The sequence below is a fragment of the Sceloporus occidentalis genome, unplaced genomic scaffold (assembly GCF_023333645.1).
Source record: "Sceloporus occidentalis isolate IW3139 unplaced genomic scaffold, rSceOcc1.0.p SCAF_3, whole genome shotgun sequence".
NCBI classification, from domain to species: Eukaryota; Metazoa; Chordata; class Lepidosauria; order Squamata; family Phrynosomatidae; genus Sceloporus; species Sceloporus occidentalis.
Window position 1 is genome coordinate 120,866,449 of NW_028316983.1, and position 25,108 is coordinate 120,891,556.

General features: G+C 40.8%; 1 protein-coding gene, 1 long non-coding RNA gene and 8 other non-coding genes across 12 annotated transcripts in view; 9 read left to right on the forward strand and 1 right to left on the reverse strand.

Moving 5' to 3' along the window:
- Positions 1-14: 14 nt before the first annotated feature.
- LOC149316649 (uncharacterized) lies at positions 15-9,181 on the forward strand. Of its 3 annotated transcripts, none has more exons than XR_016280512.1 (12): positions 15-85; positions 3,021-3,117; positions 3,522-3,562; positions 4,055-4,115; positions 4,716-4,768; positions 5,292-5,342; positions 5,962-5,988; positions 6,298-6,327; positions 6,986-7,108; positions 7,797-7,841; positions 8,789-8,824; positions 9,018-9,181. It is a non-coding gene; the product is annotated as an uncharacterized LOC149316649 (long non-coding RNA). The 3 variants fall into 3 exon arrangements; XR_016280514.1 differs by having other exon boundaries at positions 6,992-7,108; XR_016280513.1 differs by having other exon boundaries at positions 3,021-3,106.
- Positions 1,792-1,871, forward strand: LOC149316650 (small nucleolar RNA SNORD74). The gene has a single exon (XR_016280775.1). It is a non-coding gene; the product is annotated as a small nucleolar RNA SNORD74 (small nucleolar RNA).
- LOC149316651 (small nucleolar RNA snR60/Z15/Z230/Z193/J17) lies at positions 3,761-3,841 on the forward strand. The gene has a single exon (XR_016280777.1). It is a non-coding gene; the product is annotated as a small nucleolar RNA snR60/Z15/Z230/Z193/J17 (small nucleolar RNA).
- On the forward strand, positions 5,145-5,211 carry LOC149316652 (small nucleolar RNA SNORD44). Its single transcript, XR_016280776.1, has one exon. It is a non-coding gene; the product is annotated as a small nucleolar RNA SNORD44 (small nucleolar RNA).
- Positions 5,807-5,865, forward strand: LOC149316653 (small nucleolar RNA SNORD78). Its single transcript, XR_016280790.1, has one exon. It is a non-coding gene; the product is annotated as a small nucleolar RNA SNORD78 (small nucleolar RNA).
- Positions 6,061-6,135, forward strand: LOC149316654 (small nucleolar RNA SNORD47). Its single transcript, XR_016280806.1, has one exon. It is a non-coding gene; the product is annotated as a small nucleolar RNA SNORD47 (small nucleolar RNA).
- On the forward strand, positions 6,633-6,693 carry LOC149316655 (small nucleolar RNA SNORD75). The gene has a single exon (XR_016280785.1). It is a non-coding gene; the product is annotated as a small nucleolar RNA SNORD75 (small nucleolar RNA).
- Positions 7,649-7,726, forward strand: LOC149316656 (small nucleolar RNA SNORD79). The gene has a single exon (XR_016280757.1). It is a non-coding gene; the product is annotated as a small nucleolar RNA SNORD79 (small nucleolar RNA).
- LOC149316657 (small nucleolar RNA snR60/Z15/Z230/Z193/J17) lies at positions 7,949-8,023 on the forward strand. The gene has a single exon (XR_016280778.1). It is a non-coding gene; the product is annotated as a small nucleolar RNA snR60/Z15/Z230/Z193/J17 (small nucleolar RNA).
- A 484-nt stretch (positions 9,182-9,665) lies between the features above and the next one.
- DARS2 (aspartyl-tRNA synthetase 2, mitochondrial) overlaps positions 9,666-25,108 on the reverse strand; it is a 37,219-nt gene continuing 21,776 nt past the window's right edge. Inside the window, exons 11-17 of the mRNA XM_089515988.1 lie at positions 20,163-20,270; positions 18,147-18,209; positions 16,261-16,413; positions 14,512-14,730; positions 13,576-13,686; positions 13,330-13,405; positions 9,666-12,624 (exon numbers count right to left, since the gene is read on the reverse strand). Of these exons, the coding sequence (XP_089372114.1) occupies positions 12,437-12,624; positions 13,330-13,405; positions 13,576-13,686; positions 14,512-14,730; positions 16,261-16,413; positions 18,147-18,209; positions 20,163-20,270 (918 nt within the window). The 3' untranslated portion in view covers positions 9,666-12,436. The remainder of the gene's footprint in view (positions 12,625-13,329; positions 13,406-13,575; positions 13,687-14,511; positions 14,731-16,260; positions 16,414-18,146; positions 18,210-20,162; positions 20,271-25,108) is intronic.

Sequence of the window (25,108 nt, forward strand, 5' to 3'; positions counted from 1 at the left end):
CGGGGCTATATAAACCGGGCGGCTCCGCCTCGTTCTTTCTTTCCGAGCCGCCGCGCGTGGTGTCTATGTCGACGAGGAAGCTGTAGTGAGTTACTAAGGGACTGCAGTGGGGGGGTTTCTAAAGTAATGATGGGCCAGTTAATTCGGGTGCGGTGCGCGGGGGCTGGAGCCGGCGTTTTTCGCCGCGGATGACTGGGAGGAGGGCGGATGGAGGCGGATGCCGGCGGGCCTCTAGGCCTCTCTGGGGCGCCTGGGCCTGGTAGGGACGGCCCTGGAGGGACAGGCTTCGGGCTTCAACAAGATGAGGAAGAGGAGGAGGAGGCGAGAGCGAGCCCTTCGGTAACTCAGCCGGGGAACCGAAACGGACCGCGATTAGGCGCCGCGTGTCTTTGGCTGCATCCGCACTGCAGAAGTCACCCGCCTTGATCTGCTTTTTGCAATGCGCATCTATATGTGTATATATAGATATATATATATCCGTATAGATGCGCATCTATATATCTATCTCTTCCGCCTCTCTCTGCAACAAGTTAAAACAGGAGGAGCCCCTATCAACCCCCAGCCCACCCCCCTGGAATAACGATTAGGCGGTACAGAATTACTAGCTTACAGTTGTAAACCGCTTAGAGAGACACTGTTAGTTCAGTATGAAGCGGCATATAAATGAAGCAGTTGTTTTGCTTTTGGGTTGAAACGAGCTTTAAAACAAGCATTCAGACCAGGCAGTGGTTATAGCAGAGTGCAGGGGACGACAAGCCTAGGTCACAGTGGAGGACATGGGGAGAAATCTGCAGCAGTTTGGGATTCGTTCTCAGGCTGAAGAAGGAATGTGTGCCATAGTATCCTTGAGATGTCCAACCCCATTCTGCCATGCAGGAAATCCCAATCAAAGCATCCCCATTGACAGATGGCCATCCAGCCTCTGCTTAAAGACCTCCAAGGAAGGAGACTCCACTACACTCCGAGGGAGTTTGTTCCACTGTCAAACAGCCCTTACTCTCAGGAAGTCCCTCCTAATGTTGAGCTGGAATCTCTTTTCCTGCAGCTTGCACCCATTGCTCCTGGTCCTAGTCTCTGGAGCAGCAGAAAACAAGCTTTCTCCCTCCTCAATATGGCATGCTTTCAAATACTTAAACAGTGCTATCGTTTGCTGCCTAGGGATTTTGTGGGAGGCTCCCTTAAGGGACTGCAGCTTCCCATTTCTCTCTCTTCCTAAAGCAAGAGGCCTAGCTTTTGTCGCTGAATTGACAAGGGAAATTGAGGAATAGCACGGAGTTTGGGTGGCTTTCGGCTGCATACAGAACGGTGTTGTGTCATATTCTGGGAAACAGTTTTGGGTTTTTGCAGACAAGGTCTTAACCACTTTAACACAAATGGTCAGGGATTCTGGGAGTCGGAAGTCCACAACATTTGGAGGAACAGAGGCCTGTTACAGACAGCCAAAATAAAGCTGCTTTGAGTCACAGTGGAGGCATGGTGTTTCAATGATGCATGCGTCCTAAGAGTCCAGAAGCCACACCAAAGTCATGATCCAGTCCTTAGGGCTGGAGCATGGCTTTGGTGCGACTTCTGGACTCTTAGGATGCATGCATCATTGAAACACCATTCCTCCACTGTGACTCGAAGCAGCTTTATTTTGGCTGTCTGTAACAGACCAGAGTTTGGGAACCAAAGACTCTTGAGAAGTTATCAATAAGATTCTAGTTATGGGTTTAAGCATATTATATAGTATTACATAATGGAGATAAATCTCTCTGCATGAGATGCCATTTAAGATGTGTGTACCCTTTCTGTGCCTGCGTGTGATGATAAATGATGTTGGTAGGGACATCTGATAACGTGATGAATACCAACATCTCTGAGCAGGTTTGGGTGTATAATAGATGGCTGGTGAAGGACTTGAATTGCCCCCACATTGTTCAACAAGAGCCTCAGTGTTAAGTTGGCTGCTTGGCCTAATTGATGAAGCTTCCAGTGTTAGATCACTTTTGAATACCAGTGCCAGAAAGATTAGATTTTGGTCTTGCTGGCAGATGGATTCTTAACTCTCCCAGCTTAGCAAAACCTTTTTACAAATAGGTTTCTTGAAGTAGAAGATGAATCTTCAAAACAACAGTCAAGGGGCCGAGGAAATGCTACTATAGCTATAACCTTGGTTTGAGAATACTTTTTGTGCTCTGCAGAAGAGGCAAGATTATGATATTGTGGTGCAATGAAATACAGATACCAGGTGCTGCAGGCAATATTTCAGAGGAAGGAGCTGGCAAAACCACCTCTTGAGTATTTGCCTAACAACCCTATGAAGCTCATGGGGTCACCATAAGTGAACAGGCAACTTGAAGGCACAAGCACACACACACACAATTGTACTGCCTTCAAATGAAGTGTATTATATGGAATTGATGAAGGCTGTCTTTAACTTGTGCTTCTGAATTTATGCACTGCAAGGGCAAGTCTTAAAGTAAATGAGGCTGTGGTTTTTTCCATGAAGTAAAGGAGCAGGTATTAGTCTTCATGCTGCAAAAATGGCCGTTTGTAATCGAAGGCTTGCAGAGATACAAATAGTATTTTGAAAAGCACATTTGGGGGAATGGAGACAACCCAGTGAGAACAGCAGAAAAGAAGCATCGAATCAGTTGTGGGGAAACCTATTAGAGAGGAGTGGAATTGAATGGAGTAGTGAATCTGAGGAAACAGTGCAGTGTTCGCCTGAACACAAACACTTAACCAGTATTGTTTCAAAGAGAGAAAAATATAGGAACTGAACAGTTTACAGTATTTCTATAGTTTTACGAAATGCTTTTTCTCCTCAGAGTGCAAGTTAGAATGAAACTAATATGTAGAAAACCTGTATTGTAATTTTCTCCTGTGGTTATAGAGCTGTTCTGATGCCACTGAAATGTATTCCAGTTGTTCCACTGCAGGTTCATTGTGGCTGAGGCTCCCTTGGATTTCCATTTAAAATAGCTTTTGTTGTAAAGTAGTCCCTGCTGTCTGAAAATGTTCTCTTTTCTTTATAGGGTCAGAAGATCATGACTGCGCTATCCCTTTTTAGATGGAAAAGGACATTGTTACAGTTATTCCAAAATGCTTACTTAAATTAGGGGTAAGCAGAAGGTATGTTGGATTTACTGATAGATTTCTGGGGCACTTTGAGTAAACCGGAAGTAGATTTTATGTGGAATGACTGAGCTCCAGTTTCCTTGCTTAAAACAAATCCTTGGCTTCAGAAAATGTTTGGGTTTGTACCTTGTACCAGGCTTTGGTTGGTGGATCTTGGGGTCCCAGCAAGAAGAAAAGTAGCTCTTGCAAATCTGAAGTCTGCCTGCCCCTTAATGTAAAAGAAATAATAACTTATGTTGTGCTGCAATGATGACACTTATTTGCTACTCTTGAACAGGAGAATGATGAGAATATTTAACCACCTTTATTTTAAACTGAGGCACAACTAATGATTTTTGAAGGGCTCTCTTTTCTAATCCTTTTTGTGCAAATTTTGTAAGCCACTACTTTCTTTACAGGGTTTGACAGAAGGACTCGGTGCTAATAGGATGAAATACTGGTAAGGTTCTTCCAAACTACTGAGTAGTCTTTATCTGATGGATGTAAATTCTAAAAGTAAGGGGTGGACTATTGATTACTGAGTTTTATAAATTGACTGCACAAAGTCTTCATAGAAACAGATTTTCCCCTGCGGTTGTGTATCCAAGATTAAACTGGATGGTACTACATAGTTAGCACCATCAAATATAGCTCATAAAGGATGTGTGTGATGACAACATAGTTCAGCAGATAATCTGTGATGAATGCTGATGTCTTTCGCTCCTATCTGATGCATCCTTTTTGAATTCAGTTTGTCTGCCATGAGGGTCTTGCTTTTTATGGCTGCCCAATACCAGTATATTTTAATTTTATAATGTATGTATGACATTCATGAGCAAATACAGAGAAGGAACTGCCCCTCAAGGCAGTCCATTTTATTATCAACTCTTGATGTCAGGAAGCTCTTCCTAATTTTAAATAGTGTTTCACACCCTCTTGTTTCTTTTTACAGAAAACCTATGTGTAATATGGCTGCTCTGCTGTGTGACAGATTCCAACATGTCTATCAACAGGTACTATCAGTTTGCTTTGGATGACCAAAACACGTGTTACTGAAAGAAAAATGAATGTGATGTTGGAAGAGTGCTTGTACTAAATGTGTGCAACTCCGTTACACAAATTGGACTTACTTTGTAGGAAGTGGGAGATAATGAATGTCAAGGCCCTTCTGTCTCCACTATGTGCTCTTCATCCACCATTGTCATATTGTACTTTTTGTGTTTTAGCTGCCAACTGAGTAGAACAATCTTTTGAGTTCACCTGCACCCATCAGTCTTGGCATTTTTGATGAAAGGACACTGATCTGATTTTTGTGCAAATTCCTATGAAAATACATAGTAGCTGTGAATCATCCTCTACCTCTAAGTTTGAAGCTCTCCTTCATTTAACCTTTGTATTAATAGAGTAGCTCCTCTCTAAAATTTGTTGCTTTTACTTGCGATAGACTAATACTGGGAAACATGGCATTATTAAAGTCTGCTGTACATGATGCTGAATCAGGTCACTGAGTCCAATGAGGATAAAGAATCAATACTGATACAGTAGACTGCTGTAGTATTTTTTAAAAAGCTGAAATTGTGTAGTACTAAAAGCAGGTATTGTCTCTTCTACAGGTCTTCATATACCAACCAGGTTGACATGGACAGATAAGCTGAAGCAGAGAAAGGCAAGTTAAAAGTTACAGGAAGGTTACTTACAGGAAGTCAGTTCAAGTTATCATACTTAGCAAAGTGGTGAAACCTTCTATAAGAGGTTGTGGAACTGTTCCTAAAGGCTGCATCTGGTGATGCTTTAATTCAGAGATGACCAACTACATCTTCAACTATTTCTTTCTGAAGTGATGGGGTCTTTCAGTGTACAACTATAAACAGAAATGTGAGCAACATGACCTCCTTTAGGAGTAGGTCAGGCCTCAGAAAACTGAGTAAGGCATTCTTGTTATATTTTGAACCTGCATTATGGTGGCTTGTTATGCTTGAAGGTGACTCACAAACTGCGGAAACATTCTTCAGTCTGTTTTGCTTAGTATTTAAATGCAAGCAGCTGGTGTGATGAGAAGCCAATAGAACTGACTTAAATAATGGAGGTTTTAATTAGCTCTACCTGACTGTAAGCATATGCTTGCATTTCCCCCCCTATTTTATAACTAGTTTTCCCTAGGCTATCCTTAAAACCTTGCTTTTTTCCAGGATTGGATCAGCACTGAAGAACTATTTGTATGGTCAGAACTACTGTTAATGGTAAGTCACCAAGGAGAATATACCTGAGTGAAAAGCATGTAGCTGAGGTACTGTGTCAGTGACGTTTTGTGAGAATCTAATTAGTTATGGTGGATGGCCACTAATTCCGAAGTATTCCTGCCAGCAATGTTTTAACTGATCACGGCAGTTGATTATATACATGGTAAAAGTCAGCATCAATATTAGGCATATAAAGGAACACACCTGGCTGGAGAAGAGCAGAATATAAATGTGTGTCTAATTTTTTTTTTAGAGATATTCCTTGGGTTTGTGCACATTCTTAAGATTTGCTTAAGTTTATTTAGTTAACAGCTCTGTGTCTGCCTAGATACCTACCCTAGAAAGACTACCTAGAAGTCTTTAAGCACTGAAGAATTCAAGAAGCATTCTGTAGGTTGTGTAACTATCGCATTGGATTACCTTTATTTGTAGAATTTGCTAAGGAGTGTTAAAGCCAGCAGGGTTTTAAATGATGATTAAATGTCTGACCTGAAATCCTATGTGGATTAATTGTACTGAAAACCCTGTAAAAGTTCGGGTTTTTTTTACACCATTGAATTCTTAAATAGTTTAATGATGTGCATATGAAATGGAAACTAATTTGGTAACTCTTACTTAGGTCCTGACTCCGGAACTACCAGCTTGGGTAAGACCTCATTTTTTAATTTCTGTTCTTTAGAGGTGAATTATTCAGAGCTATTTATAACACACAATTTGTAACCAATGATGAAATTAAATTCCGCCATATGAATGCTCATGAAATTAACACAATTCCGTTCCATTTACTGAGGTTACTTAAATTGTCTCCAAAGTTTAGATAGTGCAGTGATTTGCTTTCTAATCTAAGCACTTGTGTTTATGGCAGTAAATTGAAGTGTGAAATTCTGTAATGCCAACTTAAAAGAACATGTTGTATTTTTATAACACATTTTTTTTCTCTTTAAATTACTAATAGGCACCGCAGTGTTAAGTTGCCTGTTGAGAGGTTAGTAAGATATGTAACGTTAATTTCACCCTGTGTGTTTGAATGTTTTTTCTACATATATTCTGTATCACTTTTGTTGCCTTTGTGGACTTGCATCAGAAAGGGAGCATTTAAATGTTGAAATAAAAGTAGAAAATAAAGCACATTTTATAAGAACTTAGGTTACATTATTGGTGATTCCATCTTCAAGGAGTTTCTCCAAACATTTTGTCAGCTGAAGTAAACTACTGTGGTAGATGGACCAGTAGTCCCCTCCCGTCTAGTAAAATACACCAAAAAATAACCCTGTGCACGCTAAAGGAAAAAGCCAATGATGTTTTAAGAGTAGTGGACAGAAGAGGTTTCTGAAAACATTGTACTGAGGCTTTTGTGGAAAAATGCTGCCTGTAGCTGGCCAGAAAAATGTCACAATTTGTTCTGGGTGTGTCATGGTACAGTGCTGTGTAAATTTACAGCGCTTTCTAAATAAACGTTAATAATAATAATATGTGACTGATTGAAATCATCAACTGTAGAAAGGAGTGAAATGGGAATATACAGGGCAAAGGTCTCTTCATGCATATCATATGTTCACTTGAATGAAGGCATTTGTGAGTTTAGATGAGAAATTTGGAATTGGGTCTGATACATTAACAATTAACTAAGGCCCTTTGTTTAGTTGCAGTGGAAACCAATGAAGACAGACTGGTGTTAATCTCACAAACTATTGATGAATGGATCTCCAAATATGCAGGTCACATTATGGGTGCTGTACCACTGAGCCTCTCTCTGCCCCATTGAGGTAAAGAAATTTTGAACCTGAGCCTGGTGACTGTTTCCCAGAATGCTAGTACAATGTCTTACTATGTTAATCTGTTTCAGCATATATATAAAAAACAAATCCTGTAGTTCACAGGTGCTGCATCTGATCAAGTAGACTGTAGCTCACAAAAGTTTGTGCTAGAAATTTATTCTCACTCTGAAAGGTGCTGCAGGATTCCTTTATATCATATCTGTTTACCTTCATACTCATATTTTCTGATATTTCTGCCTCACCTTTCTGTAAATATCCGAGTACTTTGGAATCAAAACTTCATGCAAGTATATGACAGTTAAAATTGGTTGAATGAATTAAGCTAAGTTGTAATGGTTGTAAGATGAAACCCCAGTTTCTGAAGAGGTACTGCAAAAAACTGTGAAAACCCATTATATTACTGACAGCACTAAATGAATTCATGAAGTTCTAGTTCTTTCTATAGAGTTAGATTGAGCATTCTACAACCTAGTTTTATTTGTATTGGCTAAGACTTGAAACTTTATATAAAGTGTATTTTATTTGATGTACTGTTAATGATGATATTGTATGAAACAATGGGAATCTCTCTGAAAGTTACTGAAGAAAAATTGCACTGAAACAGTACAGAAGTGATACTGCCTTGTAAGGTATCTTTTCTGCCAAGGTTCATTTATACATTTGTTATTTATTACAGGTTAAACTGAAATCATTGGGAATAAATGTTTTTGAGAGCTCTGAGGTATGTGCAACATGCTATAGTTTCAAATATGTTGACTTCATTTACATTTTTCAAAGCTGGCAGTACATGAACAGCTTTTAAAAGGATTAGAGTTGTAAGAATCAAAGCAGATACAATGATGATCACATAGTTCAGCAGATGAACAGTGGTGATTTGTCTTTCGCTCCTATCTGATGTATCTGCTTTTAGAATTGTATGTTCTAAATAGTATAGCTGAAGGCAGGGGTTAAGCAGCTTCTAGGGGCCTGGGGATGTATGTCTCCCTTCAGAGATCCCCCTTGACTTAAAAGGCCTCTTTTAACCAGGGGCAGTTTTGCCAGGTTTTTGACATATACCTCCTTTAAACTCAGAGTGCCTCTCTGCCACCATCATGTGAAATTCCTTTTTTAAAAATGGGAGGGTTGCACATGCAGTGTGTAGGGCAGTTTTCGCCACGTCTTCCTTAAGACAAAATACTGGAAATGTTAAGAGTCCTCTTCCTAAATAAGTGAATACAGAAATAATCCAGCCACTTTTTTTTGTACGAGTGCTAGTTGCCTCAGTTTCTGTAAACTCTTTTTCATATCTTTTCTAGACAAGTGTACAAAGTAATTCTGTACACTTGCAGCAAAATAGTTGAAACTAAGTACAGCAGAGGTTTGCATAAATCAGTGTTAAATCTGTGTGGTCCTTTATTAAACTGCATTTCACATCATTTCTGGTCATTGCCCATGCTGACTACATCTGATGGGAGCTGGGGTCCTTAAGCATCTGGATGACTATAGATTCCATATTGCTAATCTACATATAACTTTAAAGAAACTAGTATTTGTTAAGGTATGAATTCTGACAATGAAATTTTTGCTGATCTTGTGGGGGGGGGGGGAAACTGAGCACTATATAACAATTTTTTCCAAATAAATTGCAGTAGTTTGGTACAGTGTATTAATGCCACTCTCACCCTCTAGGTAGTTAATGCCTGGAATGGAAGTTAACTTTGAAGAGTTGAGTATTAATTTTATATAACACATTCTAATTTATCTTTGTGGGAATAGATTAATGATGATTAATTTAGTCTTGAACTCTCTTTCTGACTGTGTGATGGAAAATTCAAAGTCTGATCTATTCATCTTAAAAGTTGTGTTGTATTTCTGAACAGGAACAGCACTGGCTAAATATTTTTTTCTCTTTTCCTAGCATTGATAAGTTGCAGCCTGATGTTGAAGAATATGGGAAGATGTACTGGAATCCTAAATGTGGCATCCAAAAAATTACAATAGTTTCATAAAACTTGCCCTTTGTTTACTAGCTCTTATAATAAGGGAGTGCATGCAATAAAGATGTAAATGCTTTTGGTCAGATTTATTTATTGTATTTAATGTATACCCCACTCTTCAGAAATGCTCTCAGAGCGGCTTGCAAATTGGTAATTTAGACATCAGTTCTGCTTGTGTATCAGGGCTGTCAGCCCTTTTAGTTAGGGAACATCTTGCATATGGATAATTCTTATCTGTCCTAACCCATTGCATCCACAGACTGGATTACAAGACTGGATTACAAGACCAAGCCTTTAATCCAGCCTTCTTAGGGTGTAAGGTGCCTTGTTCCACAATAGCCACATGGGTCAAGGTATGTGTTGTGATGGTATATGATAGCACTAAAGTCTCCTAATGTCATGGCACACTCAGCCAAGCGAGCCCCTCCACTGAAAGTATTTTCCATTACTGCTCTGATCAGTTGCATATGTAGGTCACTACAAGATTGACAAGGTCAGATCAGCAGATGCCATATTTGGGAGAAAGGTTCTGCAAGAGGTGGTTAATGATTAGGGCGCAGTCACTTCCCTCCCTTGTATTTTTATTAAAAAAATTATTCAGTATTTGAAAATAACATGAACAAATACATAAACACAAATCAACATTCACATTCCCCCTTTCCCCTTAAAAGACTTCCCAATGTCATGGGCATTAGCAAAGGTACCTGGATTCCCTTTAAAACTGGAAAAGTTCCAGCTTGCTGCAGTTGCTCTAATCAGAGCTGCATGAGGTAAAAATCAAGCTGTATTGAAAATTTTCACTATACTTGAAGAAACTGCCCCAATCTCGCACCCTAAAACTCATCTCTGGAATCTGGAGTCCAGAAGCAGCTCATGCTCTTGTAAGACATATTTTATGTCTGTCCTCCCAATGGATCTCCACAATTTAATCAAGGAACAGAGCATGCAGGTTTGTTCAGTTATCTAAATGGTGTAGTAGGCAATATAAGCTTTATATAGCAACAAGTTTCTCATTTCTTAAAAAGGGTAGATAACAAAGAAAGGGCCTCATATTAATATTGTACCATTACTAGAGACCATGGTTTGAATCCCTGCTTGGTCATGGGAACTCGGAGCCTCAGGGGAAGGCAGACCTCTGAACAAAGCTTGTTGAGAAAACCCCATGATAAGGCACCAGATCCCATTTGATTTTGGAAGCTAAGCAGGGTCAGCCTTAGTACATGGATAGGATCTATTGGCTTGTTGGATACATTGGATGGCCCAATGAATATCAAGTATTGTAGACTACAGTCAGCTCTTTCATATCCACAGGGGACCCGTTCCAGACACTCCCATGGATAGCAAATAATGCGGGACCTCAAGTGCCATTCTCACCAATGGTGGCACAATGCATGTGCTGATGCAGCCATGTACATGCACCACCATTGGGGAGAACGGCAGTGCTAAATGTGGAATGTAACTTTGGGATAAAAACAAGATACTGCAGGGCACTTCAGTCCATGAGAAAATATTTATAATGAAGTAGTTCAGCTTGCAGTCTTACATATGCTTACTTGGGAGTCTGCCCTGCTGAGTTCAACAAAATTTGCTTTCGAATAGCAACTGCACAAGTTGAGCAAGTGTTCTGTGCCTTCAAGTCATTTCCAACTTACGGTGACCCTAACGCAAGATTTGTTCAGAGGTGGTTTGCTATTGCCTTCCCTCTAAGGCTGAGAGCATGTGACTTGCCTAACCTCATCCAGTGGCCAAGCAGGGAATCAAAACCTGGTCTGCAGAGTTGCAGTCCAACACTCAAACCCAAGGTACTATTTATGTGTAACACATAAGCAAGCATGATTAGACTCTAAGGAGGAAACAATACAAAAAAACAATAAGGGAGACAACACAATTGGCAGAAAACAAGACTTGGATCAAGTGACAAAAGTAAAAATGCAGGGACAGTAAAATGGTTTCCTTTATATAAAACGGCAAAATCAATGTTTTTTTGGAATTTAAAAATTTTCAAGATGTGGATGGATGAATCTGTGGAAGCATAATCTGGGTATAGAAGGTCGACTGTTGCTGAATAGTATGAAAGTGAAAGTAAGGGCCACAAAATACTTATGCAGCTTAGAAGTAGATGATGAAAATAGCCACACTACCTCACTGAAGCAAAGGTAATGTTCTGTGGCATGGAATTTGGAAATTCCCTTCTTTCGTTTCTAACAGTTGGCAATACTTATGGATCCATGAGAATTCAGGCCAAAAGCATCTGAAGATTCATAGCTGCCTATGATTGAACTGACTGAAAATAGGAATAAACTGATAAAGGCACTTGGTGAAGATTGCAGCAAATGTGGCATATTAATTTTGAGTGGTTGGCTAGGACCTGTGAGTTCTAGCCAAATCCCCATCTAGTCATGGAAACCCACTGGGTGGCCTTGGGCAACTCATACTTTTATTCTCAGAGGAAGACTGGCAAACCATATCTGAAGAAATTTTGTCTAGAAAACTTCCATTCACCTTAGGGTCAGCATAAGACAACAACAAAGATAGCAGCAGCAGAATTCTTGTTAATAGGGCATTGTATGTGGTCATAGAACAAGCCAACCTTAAACCAAATGTCCTTGGTCTACTACAGCCCACATGGGCAACTGTGGCAGTTGCATGGAATGAATTTTCACCCCAGTGGTGGAACTACTATGGGACATGGCATACACAAACTGTAACCAGAAATGACATCTAGGGCCACTTCTTGGTATTTGACCTTGGTGGGAGTTTAAAGGCATATCACAGCTCCTGGAGAACAATGAGTTGTGCCCATGATTTATTCAAATGCATTTGTATACAAAAGGTGACTAAGGAAATGATGTGTTACATCTGGTTCAAGCTCTTTTATAAATAAAGTTGAAAATTCTATTGTAATTTCCATTGGCAACAAGGGAATGAGCAATTGTGTCCCTCCCCCCCCCCCCCAGATTACATTGGATTGCAACTTCCTTTATCTCTCACAATTGGTTATGCTGGCTTGGCATATTTACAGAGTTAATCATTGATCACCCAGCTAAACAAACATCAGCTCTATTCTTGGAAGATCCATATGTACACTATCATGTTTCTTCATGTGACTGCAGCTATGCATTCATCCAGTGCTTTTAATGCAAGACGAAATATTTCTTCCCCCCTCAGAGAGAGGTGGACAGGAAGGGGAGACAGTTAACCAAAGGGGTTGCATTAGTGGACCAATAATAAATAGGATAAATTCATGTTTCCACCAGTTATAGATGTCCAGTAGATTTTGTATCATCTTATTTTAGATTCTGATCACAGTGCTGCCCAAAACAAGACTAGATACTTGTAATCAGTGAGTGCTGGCTTTAGCTTGGGCCAAAGGCCATGTAACTTGAATATGATATGGCTTCAGTTCCTCTGGAGTAACATAATCTGGAGCATTACTCATCAGGTCTCTTCCCTTGAAGGACTTGGGGAAAGCAATGACATCTCGAATACTATCAGCTCCAACTATGAGACTGATCAATCTGTCAAGCCCTGGAAGACAAAGGCATTAAATATTATTACTGTAGTCCATCTGACTTTAGGGAAAAGTCAGAGGGGAAAAAAGCTGAATGACCTAAGTGACATGCTGTCTTCTAAGAGTGAATGACTTGCAAGCTCAGTCTTGCAGAAAGAGGACACTTATTTTCCAAAAGGCATGCCTAGCACATATTAGGTACTTTCATGCCATCTGTCTGGGATGCATTGATTGAGATTTCCTGCTTGGCAGGGGGGTTGGACTGGATGGCCCTTGCCGTCTCTTCCAACTCTATGATTCTAAGTTAATAAATCATGATGACTGGCTTTCAGTTCCAGGGGCTGAACTAGATGTCCCTTTTGTTCCATTTTATGAACCCAACATCTCTCTCTGATACCAAAATAGCTGGAACATGTGTTTGTGGATGTTTATTTTTACAAAAATAGTCAGTGTCAAAATACAGGCAATGGCTCATTTAACTGTCAAGTAAAAAAAAAGTAGTGGTTTGAGTATTCAACCAGAGTTTGAATCCTGGCTCAGCCATGTAAACCCGCTGACCTTGGGCAAGTCACACTCTCTCAGCCACAGAAGATGGCAATGGTAACACCCCCCCCACCCCCGGATAAATATGCCAAGAAAACCCCATGATAGAGTCACATTAGGGTTGTCATAAACTAGAAATTCCTTGAAGGAACACAACAACAAAAACAGCAGATACTTACCTAATGCAATTCCTCCATGAGGCGGTGCTCCACAATCTAGAGCTTCAAGAAGATGAGTAAGCAGTTCAGTGTCCTCCTAGAACAGAAGTGCAATGTTAATACTGTAACTACCATAGGATACAGCCTAGAGAAAAAAACAACTCCATTCTTACTACATATGAAGGCCCATTGCCATGTAATGTTAGTATGTCTATCAGTGTGCACTCAAGAATGTAACCTATTGGGCTAATAAAAGTTTACCATTACCTTCAGCACGTTCTCAAGAATGAAACGTTGCTGCTTTGCACTGTGAATTCGAATGGAACCACCTCCAATCTCACTACCATTTAGGACTAAATCATAGTGCTGACCACGCACCTGGGGAAAATAGAAACAGACTATGTCATCATTTTATGCATGCAGATTTCAAGGAATATGATATGTTTCTACTGAAAGTAGTGTGAGCTGGACATCTTAAGAAAATAGAGACAATATAGATGGGGGAAGGGGGGGGCTGATGTGAAATTTTGTGGTATCTCACACATCTTCATGTTTCCTCACTTCTGCTATTATCCTTCAACAAACTTATTTCTACAAGCATCTTAGTTTTCCATCTGCTTTCTTTTCAGCAGTAGTGGTCTTGTTTCTGTTTTATGGATAGACTCCAAAGGATGGAGTTGGTGCTTGGGGATTATTGTTTGACCCCTTAGGAGAATAATTATAGGATTCTGCAGGGTTCTACTTGATCCCACATTTCAGTGGCAGTATGAAAGATAATCTGGGGACTAGGGGTGATACTGTGCTCATACCAAATGCAACACTGGCTTATTTTTTGGCTACTGAAAATGAGAAAGATCCTGACAGCATGAGAAACTGGCACTGTCAAACAGTCTTACTGTTGGAGTAGGACACTGGGAGACCAGGGTTCAAATCCCTGTTGGCCATGGAAACCTACTGGGTGGGTTCAGACAAGTCACACTCCCTCAGCCCCAGAGGAAGACAACAGCAAACCCTTTCTGAACAAATTCTGCCCCCCCCAAAATATGGTAAGTTTGCCTTGGAGTTGCCATAAGTTAGAAATGATTGGAAGGCAGACAGCAACAAACAGTCCAACAAGAGTTGCTTTGCTATTGCTCTCCTCTTCGAACCCTGCCTACTTTTGCATACACAAAGTTCTGCTAGAAAATAAAGGCAGAAAGTTACCTTTGCAGGGTCTGTGTACAGAAGAGGCTCATCGGTGGGGTGAGGGGCAGTGAAAGGATGGTGAGCAGACTCAAATTCCACAGCACTTTCTTCTTTCTTGAGGAAAAGGGGGAAATCCACCACCCACAAAAAGTGAAAGGCAGAGGGGTTCCGGAGCGGCAGGCCTCTTGCTTCCAACATTTCAGCAATCTCCAGTCGCACTTTCCCTAAGGTCAAGCACTGAAAACACAGGAAAAAGTGTGTGTGGAAAGGGAGCTCTCAAATAGGCAACTTTTAAAGAAGAGCTGCTTTGTATCCAGCTGTTCAACAACAATATATATTTTATTAATTTATTTTACCATTTATGATCAGATGTTTTTAACTGCATATATATACTTGGTCCCTTTTTCGTTTGTTTTATGAAAACATGTCTCCATGTTTTTATTGCTTCAATTATATACGTTGCTGTGGTGGATGTAAAGATTAAAGACTTTTGAAAATGTTTTAAATACCGAAGTAAAACAAATAATTCAGCAGATTGCTGGCTCAAACAGAGTGCATATCTGCTCAAAGGTAACAAATCAAAATGTGCAACTTAGGAGAAGAATTAAGTTTTTTTTAAATAGATTCACTCACATATAAAAACTTATGGAAATTTTCAACCATTGTGTTTGCCTTGATGTTCATGCTATGTGAGCAGGAAATACATATTGTGTTTGCTTTACAACTCCGGCTCACAGGACTGAATTTGAAATGCTAAAACACTGTTAACACTAAACAATATGCCACGAATTTCCAAAAAGCCAATGAGAATCTTACTTATTTCTTACATTTTTCCTGCCTTTATTAATTTAAGATGATATACAATGTTCCTTCTCTTGTTTCAGCCTCTCAACACTATGTGTTAGGTTCAGATCCAGTAAGTTTCAAGGCTCAGTAGAGAGCTGACTTGGGACTCTGGAGATCAAGGTTCAGTACTCTTATCACTACACCACATATCTCAGCTTGTATAGCTTACTCATCAATATTATATGTATTTCATAATGCTTGAACAATGATTTATCTATTTTATAAAGGAACACAATATTTGTAGAAGTCACCAAAACAGGATTCTCCTCACGTATGTTTCGACATCCAGGATATATGAAGCCTACTGACCTTGTTAAAATATAATTTTAATTATTTTAAACATTTATAAACTGCTTTTGTCCCCAAAATTGCAGGACATGTACACAGCATTTGTATGTATAAAACATACAATTAAGCCCCCCAACTCAAAATGTGAAATGGAGTATATAAACTATTTTAAAGAAAAATAATGTCAAAAAAATGTATCACCAATCATATCTCCTTGAGAAGGGCATTCCAAAGTCAGTGTGCTACCACAAAGAAGTCACAGTTTATTTCCTTCAGTGATGAAATAAGGCATCAGCTGATGAATAGGCCTGAACAGAGTTCACAGGCTGATAAACCTGCTTTTGTTGACTGAAAAAATAGGACACTTAAGAAATTAGCCAACCATCGTAATGTGGTAGAGAGGCTACATTAATAACAACTTACTTAAAACATTCAACACCCCCACACTGCCATCCCAAAAACCACAATTTAAAAAAATATTATTATTTAATGAAAGCTATCAAAAAAGCTGCAGATAAAATTGATTTCCTAAAGGCAATTAAGCAAAAAATCTAATATTACAGCAAGGAGGGAGATAGACAGATGAAAACTGCTGATGCCATAGAAGACTCAGGGATATAATGTCTTCCTTACCACCTTTTCTTGCTCTCCAGCTGCAAGCACCACCACATCATCCACGTTGGCTTGAACTGCTTTGATGAGCTCCAGTTTTTGCCTCTCATTTAAGAACTTAGCAAGTCGGGACTTCAGGCTCCCATCAGGCCTCAAAATCAAGTGCAATAATCCCTGTGCAGGACAGAAGAAAAAGTCAGATCCTTCCCTAAAAATCACACAGATAAAGGGAAGCTGGACTTGGACCACCTCCTTTCAAAGACAACAGCTATAAGTGCATCATTTTTTGTGCTGTTGTCAATTTATTGCAGGATTCCTGTAATAACACCATGCCACATTTCTGCACATATCACTGACCTTAACATGAGAGGGAAGAATGGGAGGTACAGACTGTGCTAATTATAGTTCCTCAAACAATGGAGATAGCTTTGGTTGAAACAGTCTGGCTCCTCAGTGTGGCCTCAAATCCACACAAACACACACTCACATATATGTGCTCCATGGCTTTCGCTTGCACAAGAAAGGAGCTCTAATACTTTTACACAGAACAACCAAGGGCGTTTTGTTAGCATCCTCCCATCTATTTATACCCTGTCATTCCTCAGCTGCTTAAAGCAGCATACAGTATAAGGATGCTACACCCACATTTTACCCTGGCCCATTTTATCCTTGTTCAGTCAGCAATTCCCAGCCTAATCTTATCAATTAAAGCAGATTAGGCTCTGAATCGATGACTTCTGAATTGATGATCATCTGAATTGATGATCCCCCCCAAAATAAAAAACAGCTTCATTTATATACCACTTCATACTGAACTAGCAGTGTCTTAAGTGACTTACAACTGTAAGTTAATTGCCCCAAACAATCTGGGTACTCATTTTAGCGACCTCGGAAGGATGCAAGCCTGAGTCAAGTTTGAACCCTGGATAGTATTGAACTCGCAATCTTATGGTTTTGAGTGAGTGACTGCAGTACACAGGCATTTAACCACTGTGCCACCAGGGCTCCCAAGGGTACCTGATGAGGTTCAAAGCTGAAACTGGATCTCCTCAACCCAAGTCTAACTTTCTAGCTACTGCACTTTCCATGCCTCATCTGCTGATTCTTCTTATCATGTGGCTGATCATTACATGTGCATGATTTGCACAGTGCATGATTTGACAAACCATTGATCTATCTCAGATGAGAAACATACACAGCTGCCTTGCTAGATCAATCTAAATTCTACCTAGTCTGTACACCATCTCCAGAAGCAACCAGACTCTGCAATTTTACACACAGGTACGTTGGTAATGGTCATCCCATGTCCTTTATCCCAAAGCACAGATTACTAAAAGGCTCTGCATATGAAAGTTCAGTTTCACTATTATGATTAATAGCTGCTGACTGAGCTTTCAAAGTTTTCTTTGGGTTTTCTCAGTTCCTAATTGACTAAAACCAAGGCACCCTGTTTCCCACACTGGCCAACCAGATGGGTATGATTTATTAAAAGCAAACACTTTATACCCATATTCTATCTTTTTTTTAAAAAAAAATGAAGATGACACAGTATATTAGACAAAGGGAAGTCCTCCTCTTCTGTTCCTACTGAAAATGCTAAAGAGATTATCACACTATAATCTTAAATTGTTGCTATTCCACTTTAACTGCTCTGGCTGCCTCCTGTTGCATTCTGGAGTTTGTAATTCAGTGAGGTCTATAACCTCTCTGGCTGAATATTCTAAATGCCCCTCTCTAAACTGCAAATCCCAGAATGCAACAGGAGACAGCCAGAGCAGTTAAAGTGGAATAGCAACATGTTAAGAGTGTACTGCAATAATCTCCTAAAATTCACTCTGTCACATCTTACACAGATCAGGGGAAACTCCTGACAGAAGGTACTGCTTGGTAGGAGGTTCTTGGCCTACCTGGTTAAATTTGGATTCTATCAGTTCAGTTAATGTCTCCAGATCTTTTTCCTGTAGATATTTCTATAGAAAAAGATGGCAAAGGAAAAGCACCAGTTATTGAATTACAATATATACTTGACTATAAGTCGACCTTATGTATAAGTCAAGGGCAAGTTTTGGGGCCAAAACTATGGATTTTGATATGACCTGTGGATAAGTTGAGGGTAAATTTAGGAGCATATAACAAAGGATCTAAATGATGAAGCAAAGCGAAACAATGTCAAAGAAGTTACAAAATTTCAGCAGACATAACTTTGTGCTCACTCTTAAGGCTGGATGGATGAAAGAGTGTGGCGGAGGTGTGTGTGCCATGCTTCCAGGACAGATTATATATACAAGGGATGGCTCCTTCTTTTAAATAGGAGTGAAGATACAATACAGTCTTATACACTGATTTTTTATACAGGGATTCAAGCATCCACGGTTTGAAAATATTTTTAAAAAGTGTAAATGTCAAACATGAAAGCTTGATTTTCCATTTTTATAAGGGACACCATTTTGCTATGTCATTATATTTAATGGGACTTGCGCATACACGAATTTTGTTATACATGGGGGATCTTGGAACCAAACCAAACTCCAGCGTGTAACAAGGGTCCACTGTACTTAACTTGACCTGTGGACAAATCGACTCAGTTTTTTTGAGTCAATTCTTTGACCTAAATTTCTAGACTTGTACATGAGTACATACAGTAAGTATTATAACCCAAATAGCAGGTATGCTCCCTGTTTGTCTCTGTTTTTTGCATTAGATCTGCGCCTCCAGCTGCCGTACTTTCACTTCTAAGAGGGCCACCAACTTGCACTTAGTGCAGGTGAAGTTCCCCACATTTGTGGGCAGGAAGACAAACATCCCACAAGTGTTGCAGGTGACTGTAGCAGGTCCTTCAGTGTTCATTCTGAAAAGTCTTAAGGAGGCACTGAACAAGACTGTGAGCTTCCCCTGATAAACACCAGTCTAAAGAACCCCTGTAGGCCTGGCCTTTGTCCCCAAACTCTGTTAGCGAGTTCAATCAACTGGGACTCTAGTTATGTACAGAGCTCCTGGCTACCAGCTCCTTCCAGAGGCAAGTCTCTGACTCACTTGCTCTGAGTAAGTCCCCACAAGCCCCTTAAGGGAGTATTGAAAAGTAAAGTATAACATTGAAGGAGATGTCCTCCAACACTGTGCCAAGGTGACCTTCTCCTCTGTACTCCAAACCCTCCTGGACTATAAAAAATAAAAATCAATGTGAAAAGAAAAAATTGTGCACCATTAGGCACGCACCTCTACCAGCAGTTCTGTAGAATGAGTCTTCTATCTCCTCCTCCTCCCAGTGACCAAAAGAAATGGCTCACACTTTTAAAATTTTAAGCTCTTACCCAAGCAAAGTGGACACAGAAAACCAGGCTCCTGGTATTAGTTGGGGGGCCTCCCATCCAAATACTAAGCAAGCCCTAATTAGCTTCCAAGATCAGATGGCATCTGGTGCCTTTAAGGTATTTAGGCCCAATGTTAATATACAGAGTGTAAAAGAAAGAGAGAGAGAGAGAGAGAGAATTCTCTCAATTTCCAATTTAAGATTGCATTCTCAATCTTCTTTCCTCAACATATGTAGCATTGGATGAATACATAGAAGCATTTTATTCCTGCAGTATAAGACATCTCTATAAAATGATTGTACCACCAACCCCTGTTCCCATTTTTAGCACAGAAATTAAATACATTTAAATGCATTTCTGTAAAGAATGTGCTGAAATAATACACAACTTTGGTGCATTATGTATCCCTAATAAAAGACATATATTCTCCTACCCTGAAAAGACAAAATACGTGACTTCTGTTCACAATTGATGTGCTTTTCATTGAACTATTAATATCTATTCAGGTAAAAGAAACAAAAACATTCTTTAGGCTGATTATAAAGAAGGCAGCATTGCAAATGACATTTGAAAAAAGACAGGTCTTTTGGTGAAACATCAAGGATCACTCACTGCTCCTTGGGGTATGCAAATGGCTCTGATAGTGCCCTGGGGTCCACTGAGGGAATTCTGTAAAAATCCAATTTCCACATTCCTGAGCACATCACTGACATCAGTAATCTGAGCAATAGAAGTAAAAATGTAGGTAACTGTTAAGAAATGAATAGGCATGCAGAAATACCACTTTCCATCCTTGCAATAACAGGCATAAACCATGAGGAGTGGGATGTTTCAATCGAGCTAGCAAGAGCTTCTCATCCACATCCCAGTATAACTTCAGATCCTACAAACCTGTTCCCTGACTTCTGCATATAATTTCCTGGCTTTTGCACAGGATACATAGAACAGAACACTAAAGATTTACAAGGAAATGGGGTGAAAAGAAACATATGGTGTTGGTTTGTCTGAACAAGTTTTATGCAATAGGAGTAAATCTTGAATGTTCTGCACAGAGCCAAATTGCTTCAAAGCTGTACACAGTGGTGAGAGAGCTCTAGGTAGACAAGTCCAGATCACATGGTCCCTACCTTTCTGGGTAATATAGAGCAATTAATCCACTGTCACATTTATCACACCAAACTGTGAAAAGGCTCTGCACCCTTTTCACAAAGTGCTTCTTTCCCTCCCAACCAGAAATGCAGGTAACAACAAAAACACTGGCAGAGTTCTTTATTCATGCTTGAGCCAAATTAGTTTTTACAGCAGAGCAGTGCTTAAGTAGGGAAAAGGGAAACGGGAGACCTTGAGGAAATACAAACAGTATGCCAACTTTGCTGCCATTCAAACACTGCAATAAAGAGTCTTGTGGTTCTTTAAAGACTAACAATTTTGTTTTAGCATGGGGCTAGACATGTATCTGGCAGAGTTAGATCTATGGTCCTGCAAGAAAAAGTACACTCGTTCCTCCATATTCACTGGGGTTAGGGGCACAGGACCCCCATGAATGTTGGAAAACCACAAATAACAAAAACACTATGTTTTTACCTGAGAGAACACCTCTCTAGGAATCTCTAGGTCCTCCAGTGCAACTCTGTGGTCAACATCTGCCAGACACTGACCACAGACTTGCATTGGAGGAGCTAGAGATTCCTAGAGAGATGTTCTGTCTAGGAATCTCTAGGTCCTTCAGTGCGACTTTTGGTTAAAGTTGACTTTGGCCCCATTTCCACTGGCACTTTTGCACTGGAAGGAACTGGGCAGATTTGGTTTCTGCCCCCCCCCCCCCCGAATGCCTCCGGAAGCAAGTGCCCACTATATATACCTCAATTGGGGTATTTAGCCCCAGAAGTCATTGCAGCTCTTTAAACCGGTTTAAAAGGAAGAGTTCTCTGCTGTCAATCAAACTAGTTCTGCTTTCGTAAAAGGTGATGTTTCTTGCAGCCATTGGCTAAGCGGATGGGGCTTCCCCCCTCCTTTTAAAAAAAATTTCTGAATGCTGTCAAATTTAAAAACCTCCAGTGTGTGTCTTGTGTGTAGCAAAAGCATTCAATTATCAAGTATCAATTTCCCAAATTGAAAGGGAAACATTTGTAACATTGGCATCATAGCATTCGCATTTTAAACAAATAATTCCAGGAGCAAGAGGAAATGAAAGGGAAATCTCAGGTACTGCAGCCTCCTGTCACCCTTTACCTCCTGTCACCCCAATTCCCCTTTTTTGCAATTTGTCACCCTTTTGCCTCCTGTGTATGTGCATGTATTGTGTGCCTTCAGGTTGTGAGCTTCCCTCCCCGCTTTAACTGTCTGGCTCTTTGCTATGGAATTCTGGGAGTTGTTTGCTTGCTTTTGTGTGGTGTTCCAAACGAGGTTCCCTCCTGGAGAGAAGGAGGAGAGGGTCCTGGGAATCCCTGGCATCCCTGCCTCCTGCGCGCTGTTGGCACAGGAGCCCCGTTGGACATGACACCAGAGGCCCCCAGCAGAAGCAGCCAGACCCTCTCTCTCTCGCTCTCTGTCCTGCTCCCCTCCTTCCCTTCCTTCTCTCTTTTCCCTCTGTTTTGCCCCCCTCCTTCACTCCCTTTCTCGCTGCTTATCCCTCCCTCCTTCCTTCTCTCTCCCTCTTTCCGTGTTCTCCTTCCCTCTCTCTTTCTCTCTCTCCTTTCTTCTTCTCTCCCTTGTCCCATCTTCCCTCCCTTTTTCCTTCCTTCCTTCCTCTCTCTCTCTCACACACACACACTCCTTCCCTCACTGCCTGCCTGCCTGCCTGCCTTGGGGGCCAAGGGTCCTTGGCTCCCGGCAGTCTCTCCCAGCCCACTCCACCTCCTGTGCATTCCTCCTCCTCTTCCTCTACTCTGCTCTTCCTCAGCTGCAGGTGTGGAGGAAGTGGGGAGAGGAGGAAGAAGAGGAACAGGAAAAGGAAGAGAAGGAAGAAGAGCAGGAGAAAAAGGAGGTCAGGAGAAGGAAAAGGAGAAAGAGCCCACGGGGGGGTGGAGTTGGCAGAGGAAGAGGAGGAAGAGGGAGAAGGAGAATGAGGAAGAGTGGAGAAGAGGAAGAGGAGGAGGAAAAAAGGTGGGCAAGCAGCGACAGGAGGAGAAGAGGGGGAATAAGAGGAGGGGGAAAGGCAGGGAAGAAGAAGGAAGAGCCGCAGGATGCACATAATCTTTCATACAACAACAACAACAAAAAAGGGAAAAAGCGGCTTGTAGAAAGCCGGCAGGAGAGGGGATGGAATGCCCTGCCCTTTGCCCGCCCTCTGACCTTAATCCCTCCCTGAACTTGACCCAATCATGATCGGGGGCAAGTTCATATTCAGCAGAACCCGGGGTTTCCCAAAAGAAACGCTATTTGCCCTGATTTCTTTTAACCCGCTCTAAGGGGCATTTGGGTGTGCAAGCGGAATGGGTGTGCAAGCCTCTGATCCGCTTGTGGGGGATTCGGGGTTAATATGAACTTCATGTGCAAGGATCGAATCCTGATCCAGGTTAAAATGTAGTGTGAATGGGCCCTATAGAGTTGCACTGGAGGACCTAGATATTCCTAGAGAGAACATATTAATAAAATCCATGAATAATCAAATCTGCAAAAGTCAAAACCGCAATTGTGGAGGGATGTGTGGAATATAATGTGTTCTATTGTTTCAAAATATATCAGATGTCCACTTCAATAAATATCTGTTGTCTTTATACATTAGCTAGAACAGTGGAACACATATACTACTAAACAATTTAATAGCATACCATCTGCACCTTTCCAGTACATCTATTATTTATTACATATTTATTTTCAAATATTAATATACCACTTATATTAAAAAAAATCAAAGTGGTGCACATTTGAAAAGTGGTGCTGGAGAAGAGTGTTGAGGATACCATAGCCAAAAAGACAAAACAATTGGGTCCTTGAACAGATCAACCCTGAACTCTTCTTGGAAGCCAAAATGATCAGATTGAGGCTGTTGTTCTTTGGCCACATGATGAGAAAGCATGAGTCATTAGAAAATGCAATAATGCTAGGAAAGTTAGATGGAAGTAGAAAGAAAAGAAGACCACACACCAGATAAAACAGATTCAACTAGCGAGATCACGGGCCTGTATTTGCAGGAACTAAGCAGAACAGTGGAAGATAAAAGGGGCTTGGGGATGTCTCATCCACAGGGTCATCACAAGTAGGTGTCGACTTCAGGGCAGTTACCAATAACAACAAGATCCAGAAAATGGAAGAATTCAACTATTATTTGCTCAATAAAGTGCTTTTCTTGGAAAATCATGGGCAGCAGAAGAATGTTTGCTTAAGAGGTTTTCCAGAATGGATTGAGAAAAACAACTTACAATCATTTATAATTAATTGTGTTAAAAAGAATTGTCCTGATCTCACTTTAGAAAGTTCAGAAATTAAGCATATGCTAGGATCTGCAAGACAGGCCAATAAGGTTCCAAGAGATATTACTGTATTATCAAGTTCATAATCATGTACTTCCTCTCTGCCAAGCATAATTTACAGTTTAATGAGCTGGAGACAGAACGTGATTCCAGGCTGCATCAACAGAAGTATAGTGTCTAGATCAGGCCCGCACAACACACGGCCCGGGGGCCACATGCAGGCCACCAAAAGATTTCAGGCAGCCCACAAAGATGTGGAACAACTTTCCTCTACTGCCCAGCTTTCTCCTGAGGGCAAGGCCAGGCAGAGGAGTAGGAGGACAGGCAAATGCCCTGTCCATTTTCTCCCGAGGAGAAGGATAGGCGGTGGAGGGGGATGGGTGGACACTCACCCTGCAAGGCTTCTTTGCTACTCTACTTTCCCCCAAGGAAAAGGCTAGGTAGTAGCGGAGGATGAGGACGGGCAAACACTGCCATGTAAGGCTTTCTCCCAAGGAGAAGAAAAGGTGGAAGAAGCATATACTTGCCCCACAAGGTTCCTCCTCCACTTGGCTTTCTCCTGAGAAGGCCAGGCATTTGCCCATCAAGGCTCCTCCATTACTTGGCCTTCGCCCAAGGAGAGGTCTGGACAGAACAGGAGAAGGACAGAGGAGAGGGCCAGGCAGAGGAGGAAGGAATTAACATTAACTAATTTTAACATATTATTTATAATTATTAATAAATAAATATTTAATTAAAGCCTATCTGTGGCCCTAAGAAGTTTAGTCTAGTTTAATTTTGGTCCTTACATATGGCCAAGTTGTGCAGGCCTGGTTTTAAGTAATAGTACCACCTCTATTCTGCTTTGGTCAGGGTTCACCTGGAATACAATGTCCAGTTCTGGGCAACACAATTCAAGGATAGTGAAAAGCTGGAACCTGTCCGGAGGATGGTGACCAAAACTGTCTGGAAACCATATCCTGTGAGGAGTGACTTAGATAGCTGGGTATGTTTAGCCTGGAGAAGAGAAGGTTAAGAGGTGACATGATAGCCCTGTTTAAATATTTAAAGGGATGTCATACTGAAGATGGAACAAGCTTGTTTTTGCTGCTCCAGAGACTAGGACATGAAGTAATGGATTCAAACTACAGGAGATGAGATTCC